Source organism: Acyrthosiphon pisum, chromosome A1 (assembly GCF_005508785.2).
Source record: "Acyrthosiphon pisum isolate AL4f chromosome A1, pea_aphid_22Mar2018_4r6ur, whole genome shotgun sequence".
In the NCBI taxonomy this organism is placed as follows: Eukaryota; Metazoa; Arthropoda; class Insecta; order Hemiptera; family Aphididae; genus Acyrthosiphon; species Acyrthosiphon pisum.
This window is the reverse complement of record NC_042494.1, coordinates 106,597,500-106,611,629: the sequence shown is the minus strand read 5'-3', so window position 1 is coordinate 106,611,629 and position 14,130 is coordinate 106,597,500. Positions and strand designations below refer to the sequence as shown.

The window sequence follows — 14,130 nt, the reverse complement described above, 5'->3', positions numbered from 1 at the left end:
TATTTTTAGAAAAAAGACTAAAAAAAAATGAAAACTGACAATGTCCGTAGAGAGCTCAAAATAAGTCAAAATATTTTGAAAATGTTATGGTGTATAGAAAATGCTAATATAAATATTCAGTCAAAATTTCATGTATCTACGGTCATTTTTTTTAAAGTTACACCAAAAACCAAATTCGATTTTGCGTAAGAATTCCCGTTTTTCCTTTATTTTTCTTGGCGCAGATTACTGATCTAAATTTTGACCTCCCCAATGCACCAACGATATTCACTTTCCAATCGAACAAGATACTGAAGTTGAAAATCGAAGCATTATTTCAACTACTTATCGTGTACACACACAAAAAAAAAAAAAATAAAAAAAAAAACACACATCATCATTGTAAAATCAATACATTCATCGTTCCACTCAGAATCTAAAAGTTTATCAAATCGAATAAAACCAATTTAAAAAAAATATATTTTGATATATTTTTTTTTAGAATAAATTGTATTAACCATTAAAAACTAAAACAGTCATCTTAATATATATTTTTTAATAAAATAAAATAAAAATAGTTTTCATCCCGTTACAAATAAAAATTGAGATAAAAATTGTCCAACACCTAATTGTTTTACTTGCAAAACAGTTAGTTCATTTTTTATGAGAAATAAATGAACTTTACAATATATTTCCAAGTTGAAACAGCAATATCATTCAAACAATAATCATAACAACCTTATCGATAAACACGCATGTAAATTATAAGTAAAACTAAAAATCATAATTGAAATCAAAAAATAAATTATAATCACTAAAATAATGTTATATTTTAAAATAATATAAGGTTTTGAATTTAAAAAAAAATAAAATAGGTTAAGCTATGTTATGTATTCATTTTTTTATTTTTCTTAATCTAATAATAAGAATGCTAAATAAATGTTTTATCCTTAACTGAACCAAGGGGTTTAATATAACAATCAAGCATACAAAACTTGTGAGATTTCATATATTATACAAAACCAAATGTGTTAAGTCGTTAAAAATGCTTCACTAACATTGTTTAGATAAATATCAAGACAATTGTTTAGTAAACAGTTTAAGTCTTACCAACACTTCAATAGTAAAAGTATGTTTTAAATATATCACAAGATCAGATGTATGTTTGAAAATTATACAAGTTTTCTTGGTTAGTTCTAACAAGCTAATAATGGATACAAAATTTTTAAAAATATAACTAGTAGAAAAAGAATAAGAATATATTTACAAGGAGATAATGGCTGCACTGGTGTTATAAGTAGATTTTTTTAATATTCTAATACTGTAATTATAATTAAGGATACATTAAAACTGCATATGCAAGAAAACCCTCCAACGAAACCTACATGACAATTTTTAACACTATATTTTAAATATTTATCAAATATATGCCATAAAAGTTAAATAATCAGATCAACATTTTTAAATGTATTTCAATTCAATAGTCCCTTGGCTTTGTAAACATCCCTCAACAGCGATTTCAAATACTTAATTTCTCTAGCCAGTTCTTTAGCTTCGTCCTTGAGTGTATCATTTCTTTGCAAAAGTTGTTTCTCTTCTACTACAGATTCCTTGATTTCAGCTTTTTTCTTCATCCTGTACCTTGTTGCTGCATTTTTGTTTTGTTCTTTTTTGCGTAGTCGCTTTTCTTCGTTGGGTGCCTTTGGAGAGTATGGTTTGTCTCGTTTGGTTGTTATATCACTGTATGAATCGGTATGGCTACTAGCATCTGATGACATAAAGTCTGATAATGTGTCTTCGTCGACTACCAACTGACTGAGTTCTTCTGGTTGCATATCATCTAGCATAGACATTAGGACATCGGTATCTTTGGGACTTTCAGGTGGTGTCAATGAAGCGGGTGGAACATAGTTGAATTTTGGCTGAATGGACGTTTCATGGCAGTACATAGGTGCATACTGTTGGGTAGGATATGGTTGATACTGGATAGCTTTGTTGGAAGGGACAAACTTTGGATATTCCATTGGTTTCATTTCAGTGTTGTTTGGAGAAGTGTTTGTCATGAAATCATCAAATATTGGAAGGTCAATGAATTTTTCTTCATTTAACCAATCTGTGATAGTTTCAGATTCTGAAAAAAAAAAAAAATAAACTTTGTACTAAATTTATATTTTTAAACACCTTTGCTCACATTTACTTTATGCCAATATAGCACAAACTACGGATCAGTTTTACTTAAATATAGTCTTTAAGTAATAATATTTTATTTCATGTTTGCAGTACTGCATATAACTATTAACTGTCTTATACACTTATGAATTATGATATTATTATCCAATACAACAATTATTTTAACTTAAGACGATTTAACAATGATAAATGCTAAATACAATTTGTTTTTATATGTTTGTCACAGACGTTATTGACTTACCATTATATAACTACTAAGTACATTTTACTTAACAAGTAACATTGCTGAGTGGTTTATTTTAGTATTTTAATTTTAAAACTAGTACTTAATGTATTTAATTTAAAAAAATAAAAATAAAACACAACCAATTTTATTCCTATAAAAATATAAATATATATATTTTCTTTAAAAACTTCATTGGATGTTTGCACTAAGCAGTAAAATGAATATTATGTTCTCATCTATAAATTGGACCCGTCTCTAATAATAACTCATGTTATAACATAACTACTGATAATGCTATAGTGCATACTTTTATATAAGAACAAGACAAATTAAAATATTCCATCCTTATAAATACATTAAACCGATGAAAATTAATACTAATACTAATGATTTGATTTGATAAAAATATGATTTCTCTTCATGTAGACATGATTTGACATAATTAATTATGATTAGTTTCGTTATAATTCTGGGTAAATCACAAAACTGTACATTAAGAAATAGATCAAAACCATCACTGACAATATACAATACAATAGTGTACCAGTATATTTATCCCATGATAAGTATTGACCTTTGTTGAAGTGACCCAAATAGATGCATAGGACATTAAGACAACTGCTGCTCGTATGCTTATCTAAATGGTCAACCCGACTTATAATAGTCGTCATTAAATATGTGTATATAAATATAAAAAAAAAATGTCTTTGGATGTCAATCAAACATTAACAGAAAGGAATCATGTGATAAACTGTAATTATTTTAATTATTATACATGTCCCTCGAGTAGCAGAATGTTATTAATACATTATCATATTATAGTGTATTTGCTAACAGTAAAAATACAACGAATTTCAAAAGTAACAAAGGACAGTATTCTTTATCATCATACTTTAATTTGATTATTATATTTTCATTATTCATATCACCAGACGCAGTCAATAAGTCAAGGAAATTTTCAAATAAATAGACTAAAATACATATCCAATTGTATAATTTGTTCGACTAAACATAACCATATTTATTAAATATATATATATAATAGCCCCTATAAGTTCTACAACTCTAAAGTCTAAAACATTGTATGTATTTCCTTAATAGAAGTGTTTGTATTTATTTATATTTAAACAAACTATAAGAGAAATATCGCAATAACATTGATTTATGAAATGTAATCAATTTTTAGATGAATAAAAATATAAAAATGGTTAAGAATACTCAGAATACTGGACCTTGGGCTTAATATATTACTAACAATAACTTAATTGAATAAGTAATTTTTATGTATTATTATAACATATTATTTTTAAATGTTATGTTTCAACTTTAAAAATTTTAATATAAATTATTACAGCTGCTAAATGATCATGTTGTTATAAGCATTAACAATTAGGTTTGTAAGTTGATAAAAATTATAAATATCACACATTTTTAGACTGGAAATTATAGGAAGTAGTCACAACTAAGATAAATATAAGTTATAATGAATTTAAAAACCAAGGGGTACTCCTTAGTCCATACGTATACTGAAACCATCAGGCAGCAAGTCATTAATTATCTACATCTCGTAAACAATGTTGTTTTTATTATTTATTAAATACATACTTAAATTATTTTTACTCGACAAAAAATTATGTTTTGCGATGGTTTCCCCACTTTACCGTTGTAAAAATCATACAATTCCTGATACACTGCAGGTCTACATCGTCTCCAATTCATATAATATTATAGTAAAATTTTCGCAATAACACCCTTTGACCTAGATAATATACTCTTTTAAGTTTCTTAAAATCGAGTCAACAAGAATCATAATGATAGGAAATAGAATTGTACTTTAATATTCTTATCAATGTAATGTTTTTATCAAATTGAAACCTCGTGTAATAAGTGCATTTAAGGCTTAAGCTGATGTCTCAATACTACTTAAGTATGTTCACAAAACAGTACAGTATGCATAATGGTATATATTTTAATGTATTCATTTTCGAAATACAGTCTTTCAGATTTAGAAATTAATAAAAATTGTCTATTTAAATTAAAAACAAATATTAATATTTCCATGAATGGTCGGTAGTAAATTTTCTCGGAAATAAGAAAACAGTTAAATATCTATATTTTTAAATGTTAAATTAATTATATTTAAGACAATGTATATCTTCAATAAATATGACTTCGAATTTAGAAATACGTAATAATTTTGTTTTTTAAAATAATGAAATAATAAAATAAAAATGATACTTATGCAAAATGTTTAAAAATGACGTAACTCGATTGATTGGGAATCCCGCCGATGTACACGTCAAAAAAACGTATTTTACCTAGTTATTACATTCATAGTTGTATACTTGTATATACCCTTGTCCCTTGCATACCTTACATTTAAGAGGATACTATCCATACATTTGTTGTCTTCTTCTTACACACTTACGACATAGCAAATATTCGTTCACTAGTTTCAATAGTGTGCTGTTAGTTTTGATATTAGAGTGATTTGATCCATTTTCAATTTTTTAGATAATAACATTATCACTGCTTAACCGTTGGCTTTTATTCGATATTTTAATTTTCAAGCGAGACATAAGCATTTTTAATTTTTGATATTTCACATACCCATATCTTGCTTGAAAATGAAAATTTCAAAAAATCGGCAACGCTTATCAACAGATAATATTTTTACCTAAAAAATTGATGATAGGTCAATTCACTCTAGTATAAAAACAGCACACTATTGAAACTATTGAACGAAAAATGTCGTGCGTGTGTAAGACGGAGAGAACAAATGTATGGTAGCGTCCTCCTAAATAGAATGAGCTTTAAAAATGCACTTAATTTTGTATTAATTTATAAAATGTTGTTAATTAACTTAATTGTTGAAAATTTGAAACATAATAATTCGTTAAAATTTTAGAAAGATTAAATAATACAGAGTCTTCATTAGGTATCTTAGCACATTGTCAGTATAAAATAATATATAATAACTACGCAACATCGAGAAAATTGTGATAACCACGAATTAAAATACGTTTTCGTCAACATGGAATACCGAATTATATATTTGCCCTATAAAAAATGAAAACATCGTTAAAAAAATGTAGATGCATCAACGTACCAGAGGAGCACCAATGAGATGAAATCATTCCGGTAGCCATGTGCTGTGTTATCATCAGCCTTGGCGTGTTTTGACACGAAACCAAATATCTAGCTATTGCGAAATTTATGTAAATACCAGGCAGCAGAATATAATATATACAAAGTAATCCCGTGGTAATATACTAATATATGTTTATATAATATAGTTCATAAAACAATCGAAACAAAAAGTTAAACAATTATATACCTATATATAGGTATCTAAATTAAATGGAATTTAGGTAATAGCAATAAAAACAAAATAATAATGGTAAATTTCGATATTTGGTTTCACTTGTAAGGCGTGCAAAATTTTGCTCTTTGACCGTTCACCTTCTTTTTACCAATTTTTGCGAGTTGAATATAATTTGCCTGCTCCAGGTGTAATGATAGATGAACTTCATAATCACACAACTATGTGATGTGTCGCGACCTACCATGTGAACGAAAATACATCTATTATATAAAGTGCATAAACTTTTAACAAACAACTGGTTGCGCCGCACGAGAAGTTGGCTGAACACTGCGGGTCGGACAGACACGACACAGCTCTGGTTCCTCTATCTCGCACTAAGACTCCCGACAACAAATCTCCCTCCTCCACCTCCTCTATTTGCTATTATTAATATTGTTATTATTATTATAGTTCCTTTACTTCTAACAACATGTTTACGCGTACCTCGCTATGCGCGCGCCTGTCAATTTTTATACAAGTTTTTCTTTATTTTGTGCACAGATAACACATAATTGGAGTATAATATGTTTAAAATTATATATATATATATTTATCATTATACGCATATATTCACACGCGCAAGTATAACAAGGTGAACCGCTATTATTATGTATATTGATCTAAAGCCGGATAAATTCTTACTAGTTGGCAACCGAATATCAAAATATAATATTGTAAACAGTAGTAGTGGTAGCCGGTAAGTAAGAAAAAAATAGCAGGAGTAAAGTATTTAGTACCTAGTATCATTGAAGAAATAATAGAAATGAGGAATTATTGAATTCGTAATGGTAGTACACTAGTACCTACTGAACTGCTGTAGTAGTATAAATAGTAGCATTATAGTATTCAGTGCCATCATGAACGGAAAATTATGGGGGTGTACAGTGTACTGGTGTATAGACTGTAGATTCACTTACGGAGGTAAATAATATGTAAATATGGTTATGACTATTTTTCTCACTTCACTCGACCGACGAATTTATTGGAGACACTACATTCCATAGCCAATATTTCATTATTTTTGTGCAATTTAGGATCAGAAAAAGTGATTCCGTTGAGGGTGATCTCTGGTAACCATTTTATCTAGTTGTGTTACTTAGAGGGCAAAATTAGGAAATTCCCAGAAATAATTTCAAATTGGGAAAAACTAACAAATAACAGCATACAAGAATACGTTAATATTTACGCAACGCTTGTTTTTTATGTTTGACGTAATAATTGAATAATAAAAAATACTGATTTTAGTTATTTTGCTGTTATTAAAAAATAATGAATCACATAAACTGTATTTCACTATTACTTACATTACTACGACTATTAGTACAATAATTTGTTAAAACTCATTAAGTATGATATTAGGTAGGTAGGTATATGCTATGTTTTTGAAAAAACTTAGTTCAAGCTACTGATTTGAGAAAATAGTAAACAGTAATAATAATATAAATTTAAACTAGGTATTCAGAGATATATATTTTGATCACCACAAATTCCAATTTAACACATCCATTACAGTAACCTACTCAATTACAAAGTACACTCGAAATCTACTATACATCGGAGCGAGTTTCATGGGTTGTAATAATTAGGTATTAAGATTTATAAGTGGACGTTCTAGCACATATTTATTAAAAAAACACAAATACGCATGGACATAAATAGGGTCCTCGAATGCATGGGCTTGAGCAGTTGAGCCAAAAAGTTTCAAGAACAAAAAGAGTTACCTTTTGTCTTCCACCAATTTTTATTATATACACACAATTTTACCTATGATACAATTCAAAACTATCACATATTAAATGTAAATTTATTTATTGCATTATTGTATAATTGTATACAGTTTTATAAAGTTATAAAATATATATAATATATATTATATATAATTAACTATTGTATAATTGCATCCTTCTCTCCTTCTCAGAAAACTTGTTTATAATACGTTCACTATCTATTTTGTTAGATAACTCTTTTTATGTTTATAATTTATTATAATAAAGATTAACTATATATTAAAAAATCTAAAAGAGGGCTTAAGAGGTTAGGTTAGGTTAGGCTTTAAGCCCTCCTAAGCCCCTCTCCCTATTTTCTTCAATGCAAATACGTTGTGGTTTAGGCGTTAGTGCTCGTAATTTGTATATATATTATACATTTATATATAATATACTAATGTTCAATAAATGGACTTGTATATTGTATACCAGAAATATTAATTGTTTTGTAATAACTCACATTATCAGGATGCAGTTACTTATTTGTTATGCTTAGTAAAAATTTATTATGACTTTCTTGGAAATTAATTAAATAGTAAAATTAATTTTTTTGTACTAAAAAATATAAAAAATTGTCTCATAGTTGGTATGAATCTTTCTATCAATCTATCTATATATATATATATATATATATGAATGAATGTTTCTTTGTCCTCTAAAGACTCAGAAACTATAGACTGTTTTCAATAAAAGTTATATCAATAGATTCATTGAGACTCAGCGGGTACTTATAGCTTATTGTTTTTAATCTGCATAGGGGTTTCTTTAGGGTGCCTAACAAATTTAATTTTGTTTAGACTCACAAAAATTGAATATTATTTTGTTTATTTAAATTTTAAATGGCTGATTAGAGATTATATTACTATTAGCATGGCATATCTATAAAAATATTAACAAATACATAAAAATAAAAAAAATACTTATGAGCACAATAATTACAACTGATACTTTTATGATTTGCTTTCTTGATATATTTTTTATGTAAATTTATGTCACCTTTTAGGCATTTGTTAAATCTGTCTCCAGTATTTATATACATTTATGTCTCGAATTAAAAGTGGAAAATCATAAAATTAATGATTGTAATTATTGTGTTAATATTATATATTATTTCAACTGAACAAAAACAGAAAACAGTAGAAAGATAGATTCATTTTCACCTGGCAGTCTGGTATACAACTAGTAATACATTTATAAACATGAGCATTGAGATTATTAAATCACCATCTAGATATGGGTTAGGTACCAATGTAATAAACTGATAACTAACAATAATACCTCTTATACTGGACAACCCTGATACTTAGTAATGGTTAGATTAGTAGTAGTACTGATTCAGGGACATATTTATGGGAGGGGCCCACAACCCCCACCCATACTGGGCATATATATATTTTATTAAGTTGAAATTGTATTGTGGGACCAAATGTGATCAGCTGTCGCTGTCGTTGAAACATTATCATTTATCAGTTTTCATTAAAGAATATTTTGAATAACTGACACTTGACAGTGACATTGCTATAGACAGTATGTTAACAAGAGTTGAAAGCCTAAGACTTAAGTTTTATTAATGCGTGCATTATAATGATTCAATGTTTTAAAAATGATTTCTTGTACACACAATAAAAAAGCAGGATACAAGATATCAATTATTTTTTAAATATATAGTTTTGGAGATTTAAGATCAATAAAAAAACATTACAATTTATTATAGTTAGCTGATAGTATTAACATTTAAATAAACCAGACGTCTTTAAAATATACCTAACTATTTTTGGTAGTAAGGCGTAAACAGTTCAAAGCAAAAGTCAAAGCTCAATATTGTTATAAACCTCGAAACTCCAATTTAAGATTAAGCCATACTCAAATGTAATTGTGTAATACCAATATTTCAAGAAATTTCAGTTTAAACAAATTAAATTAATTCATGATCTCAATGCCCTGAGCATGGGGCTATGAATTGTTGTTGTTGAAAAATAATTTCTGGGACTGTATACCTATGTTTACTGACTTCTAGATATAATAAGGCACAAAGTTAGACTTGAAAGAGAAAATTTTTTTGAAAACCACTCAATAAACAGAACACATTTTTAATGACATGCTCACATTTATATTTTTAACAATACAATAGTTCATAACTAACAACCAACATATCTTGTTTTATCAAATTAAATGTTGTTAATATTTAACATTATCTAACTTCTCAATATTTATATTCATATTTTGAGTAACTAAATGTTATATAATCATCAAGGCTTAACAAAAAAATTATTTGATAATTAAAATACAAATATGATATAATATTTAATATTTATAGCAGCAAAATTTTTTGACTGTGAAAAATAAAAGCGATCAAAGCTCAAAGACTATCAGAAATTGTACAAAACAATCAAGTTTTTATCAACACTTAATTAATTAAATAGTATATTAAAAATGAATTTTTATCATTTTATCAGTTGGTACAATTATTTAAAAAAAAAAAATGTTTAAATAATAGGTATTAATGTTAGATGTTTTAATGTCAATGTATATAATAATTAAACTAAATGAAACATTTCATTAACCAATATCAGTTTTATGTTTTACACTATTAAGTGTTTATAATTAAATTATTTTTATTTTATATTTATCTATTTAAATTAATATATTTTTGAAGATTATATTAAATTTAATTACTGAATGCTTCTTTACATTAATTAAGAATAATTATGAAAAAAATGTGCCAGTATTTCAACTTTTATTGTACATGCTAATTGATTCTGAATAACCATGTTTTGTTTCCACTATTATCATAATTATTTTTATTATTGATAAAGTTCCCAATTTAGTGATTTATTTTAATTAATGTGGTAATACCTATATTTTCACTAATTAAGTTTTAATTTATATAATATGTCGAGTTCTTGCAATTAATTTTAGGTCTATGTTATGGTTTAACATTTAATATTTTCTACATTAAACAATACATAGTATAATAAATTAATTAATCCTAACTTTATTATTGAACACTTAATATATAATTCTAAGGCTAAGGTAAAAATAGTTATAGACATAAATTTACCTGAAACCATCTCAGACATGGTGATATTAGAGCAGATAGTTTCATACATTTTAAACTTGTGACAATGACTATTTCCAAATAATAAATGAGATGCTGTCGTCAGTAAATTGATACGTAAACTTCGACAAACTAAATGTTATTACTTTAACGGTAGAAAAGTGACTAAACACTCCACAATGATTGCATCAGTGTTTGGCCAGCTATATAAAATAATAGATTAGAGCTCAGGATACTTCAAAGCTGCTGTAGAGTGTAGCCCAATGAATATTTTGATCGGAAACCATAAAATCACGTCTGTTATCTATAATTTTTTTTAGACACATTGTGTAGCTTTCTAAGGATTAGTTATAACTAATCTATATGTTATTGATAATGATGTGCTTCAGAATTCAAAACACTAATTATTAGGTAGTCCATGTATTTTTAATATAGACACCTTAAAACTAACAAACTTAAGGCATTTGTAATTCAAAAACTAACAGTCAGAAATTATTACGATTTTGGATTTTGACTAAGAAAGTAATATAGATTCATAATATTAAAGAACAATTCAAGTATTTTTTACATTAAAAACACACTTATATGCAGTGATTTTAATTTTAAGTAGGTGCTTCTTCAACACGGTTGCTATAATATAGTTGTATAGACTTTTTTTTTTTGTTAATTCTAAAAAGTAGTATTATTATTTCATAAATAAAAAAAATACCTACCATCGTTTTTATCGTACAATTTGTCTAGGTAATCTAATAATTTTCCAGCCATGTCACTCCTTGTTAGTTTATCCCATTCTGTGTCGTTTAAATTACATATTGCTTTAGAAGAAAGAGCAGTTGTTGGCTCGTTGCTTAAAAGCAACGAGCAGCTTGGTTGTACTACTTGAGACATTCCTGACATTTTGTAATGGATTGAGTATATTATTATATGAAGTGAAAAATATGCTGCTGATGATTTTCGTTGATATGTTCTTGATGGTGGCACCATCTTTGAATAAGGAAGCCATATTGGCACTAAAAAAAAAATAATACAAACAATTAAAACTAATACTTCAGAACAAAAAATACATTGTGTAACTAGACATGAAATAGGTATATTTTTTACATTTAAAAATATATTTTTTACACCTTGCGTCCTTTAACTATTTTACTACCCAAGATGATATATATTATATATTATTTAACACCTATTCATGATAAATAATGACACCAATAGGAAAATTATTATTTCAATTAGGTAATTATAATGAAAAATAACCTCTTTACAACTCTTTTAACAAATTGTTACAGATTATAAAATACATAATTAATATTGACAGAATAGACAACTCCCAGAAATTGAAACATAGGAAGATTAAGATTCTTGATACTTTGAAAAAATAAGCTCTTGTTAGTTATAAACACTTATTTTCTATGTTAACTTAACATTTTAATATTTTTCAATCCCTTTAAATTTTGAACTTCTGAGAGTTGAATAATAAACAATGGGTAATAACTAATATGCTATAATTAAGTATTACCTACAATATATTTGATACAAAATAATAAAATCAGATACATACAAATATAGGTACATGTTAATAAATATTTATGTTGTATTAACTTGAAGGTTTAATATAACCTTGTAATTTTAATTAAAAATACATATTATTAATTTTATATTATTATCAAAGATAATGAACAAATACAAATTAATAAGAGCTAGTTTTCACTGAACCTAGTTTATCTGTATTTATTCATTAAGATTAATACCATTACATTATTAATACACTAAATTTTGTTGTACCTCCTTTAAAGTTTATAAGATAAGAAAACTACAATCCTTATAATAGTTTACTACTTGAATATTAATTAAATATATATTATATTATATGAGTTTAATGTGCTACACTTAAAGTATTTTTATAGTATTGGTTTTATAACACAGAAATGCTACAAACTCAACCAATTCATAATGGCATATGACTTACAGATAATATATAATAATATGGTACCTAATCTAGGTATCTAATTCAATTTTATGGTGTAAGAAATGTTGTATTTTAATATTACATGAAACAATAGACGAGACTACCTACCTCTTATAATAATAACAAAATATAACATGTAGGAGGAAAAATAGCAATTTTACCTAGGTAATATTAATCGTAAATGTTGTATGTGAAAACAACATTCAAGATGACTAAATTGCAAAGTTTGAGAGAAAGTTGATTGAAACCTGTCAATCACCTACATTCTACAACCAATTGGTGGATACATCAACCTTAAGGAAAGGACGAGTAGAGTAGAGTAGAGTAGAGAGAATCAACAACAGTGATTGATTTTTTTCCAAAGCCAAAGGCTTTATTAAATTAGGGCCATATATGTATATCTCAAAAATTGTTGGAAGCAACATTGGAGTAGTTCACAGAATAATTTAAATTAAATTAGAGTTATTCTGTGGTCGTATCGTCCACAGATTGTTTTAATAGTAGGAGAATCACAAGTTAACGACGACGACGGCTGTACTACTCTTGTGGGTACGTCTAGGGCGATTGCAGTGGTACAGTCGTGGTGAGTGGGTGTCTAATATTATCGTCACCGGCAAACAAGTCACAACAAACCACTCGGTGATATGCGTCAACGGTTGTGACTTGTGACGCGTTTCCACTCAGGCTCAGGGCGCGCGAAAATGCGAAACGGCGCAGCAGCCGTGCACGCACCCACACCGACGTCCGATATTACGTCGTGTCGAAGGTTCACGCGACCGGTCCAAAGACGGCCATTCGCCATAGCTATCACCACCACTGCCGCGTCGCTGGCCGATTATTATTTAAATTATCGGAGAGCCGGCCCAAGACGTCGATCGCGGTGCATGCGATTTAGTACCCCTACTATTACACTGTATTCGACTGTAATCACTGCGTTGACGATTCACACAAACACATCGTATCGTATCTGAATGGCATAGGTAGGTTTTAATAATCAAATCACTCACCTCGCCGTCGCGGACATGGTCGTTTTGTTGGGTTTGGGCACACGGCCGTGTGCGGGCTGAACGGTGTCTGCGGGGACCCCGGAATCACTTCATCTTGGTGGTGTCTCGTGGCACGCTTGCAGTGGAATATAGATCGCTGTCGACTGAAACGCGTTTATAGCGAAATGCAAAAGCCACGGACAACAGAGGTTAATGGCAGAGTCGTTTGATCAGAGTACGGCTTACGGGGTCATAAGTGAAAGCAGTTATAACTCAAAGTGAACGAAAAACGGAGCGTCGTCAGTGCGTGTTGTTTGTGGCAGTGGTCGTGTATAGGTGGTACAGGTAGACGATAGTGGTGGTAGTATTGTGGTAGAAGTATCGGTGGAACTAGAAGTGAGCAGTGGCAGTCTGTAACATAGACGTGGCGGACGGTGGCGGCCGCGTTTCCGTGCGCAGGTCGCAGGGGTCAGCGTGCCAACAATCGATTGTGGCGACGCTTGCCGCGGTGAAAAAAGTGCTATCGATCGCTGATTATCGATATAATAATACAGAAGATTAATATAATGTTATTATTTATTCATTATTGTGATTT

At 28.4% G+C, this 14,130-nt stretch overlaps 1 protein-coding gene across 3 annotated transcripts; it reads right to left on the bottom strand.

Annotated features, from left to right (window-relative positions):
• Positions 1-516: 516 nt before the first annotated feature.
• Positions 517-13,909, bottom strand: LOC100161513 (activating transcription factor of chaperone). 3 transcript variants are annotated; one of them, XM_008189240.3, is made up of 3 exons: positions 13,557-13,909; positions 11,297-11,593; positions 517-2,110 (listed from the first exon to the last, which is right to left on the bottom strand). In XM_008189240.3, exons 2-3 carry the CDS (start codon positions 11,565-11,567, stop codon positions 1,452-1,454), a joined length of 930 nt encoding a protein of 309 aa, XP_008187462.1. In that variant the 5' UTR covers positions 11,568-11,593; positions 13,557-13,909; the 3' UTR covers positions 517-1,451. The 3 variants fall into 3 exon arrangements, with proteins under 3 accessions (XP_008187462.1, XP_016663468.1, XP_003247514.1); XM_016807979.2 differs by lacking the exons at positions 11,297-11,593; positions 13,557-13,909 and adding an exon at positions 10,587-10,907; XM_003247466.3 differs by lacking the exons at positions 11,297-11,593; positions 13,557-13,909 and adding an exon at positions 5,505-6,089.
• Between the last annotated feature and the right edge of the window lie 221 nt (positions 13,910-14,130).

What these genes read in the sequence shown, in the direction of transcription:
- LOC100161513 (XM_008189240.3), bottom strand. Translation starts at nt 11,567, where the DNA reads ATGGTGCCACCATCAAGAACATATCAACGAAAATCATCAGCAGCATAT. An exon ending in ATTGTACGATAAAAACGATG is followed by an intron (nt 2,111 to 11,296) that starts GTAGGTATTTTT and finishes TTTTTTTTTCAG; the next exon opens with AATCTGAAACTATCACAGAT.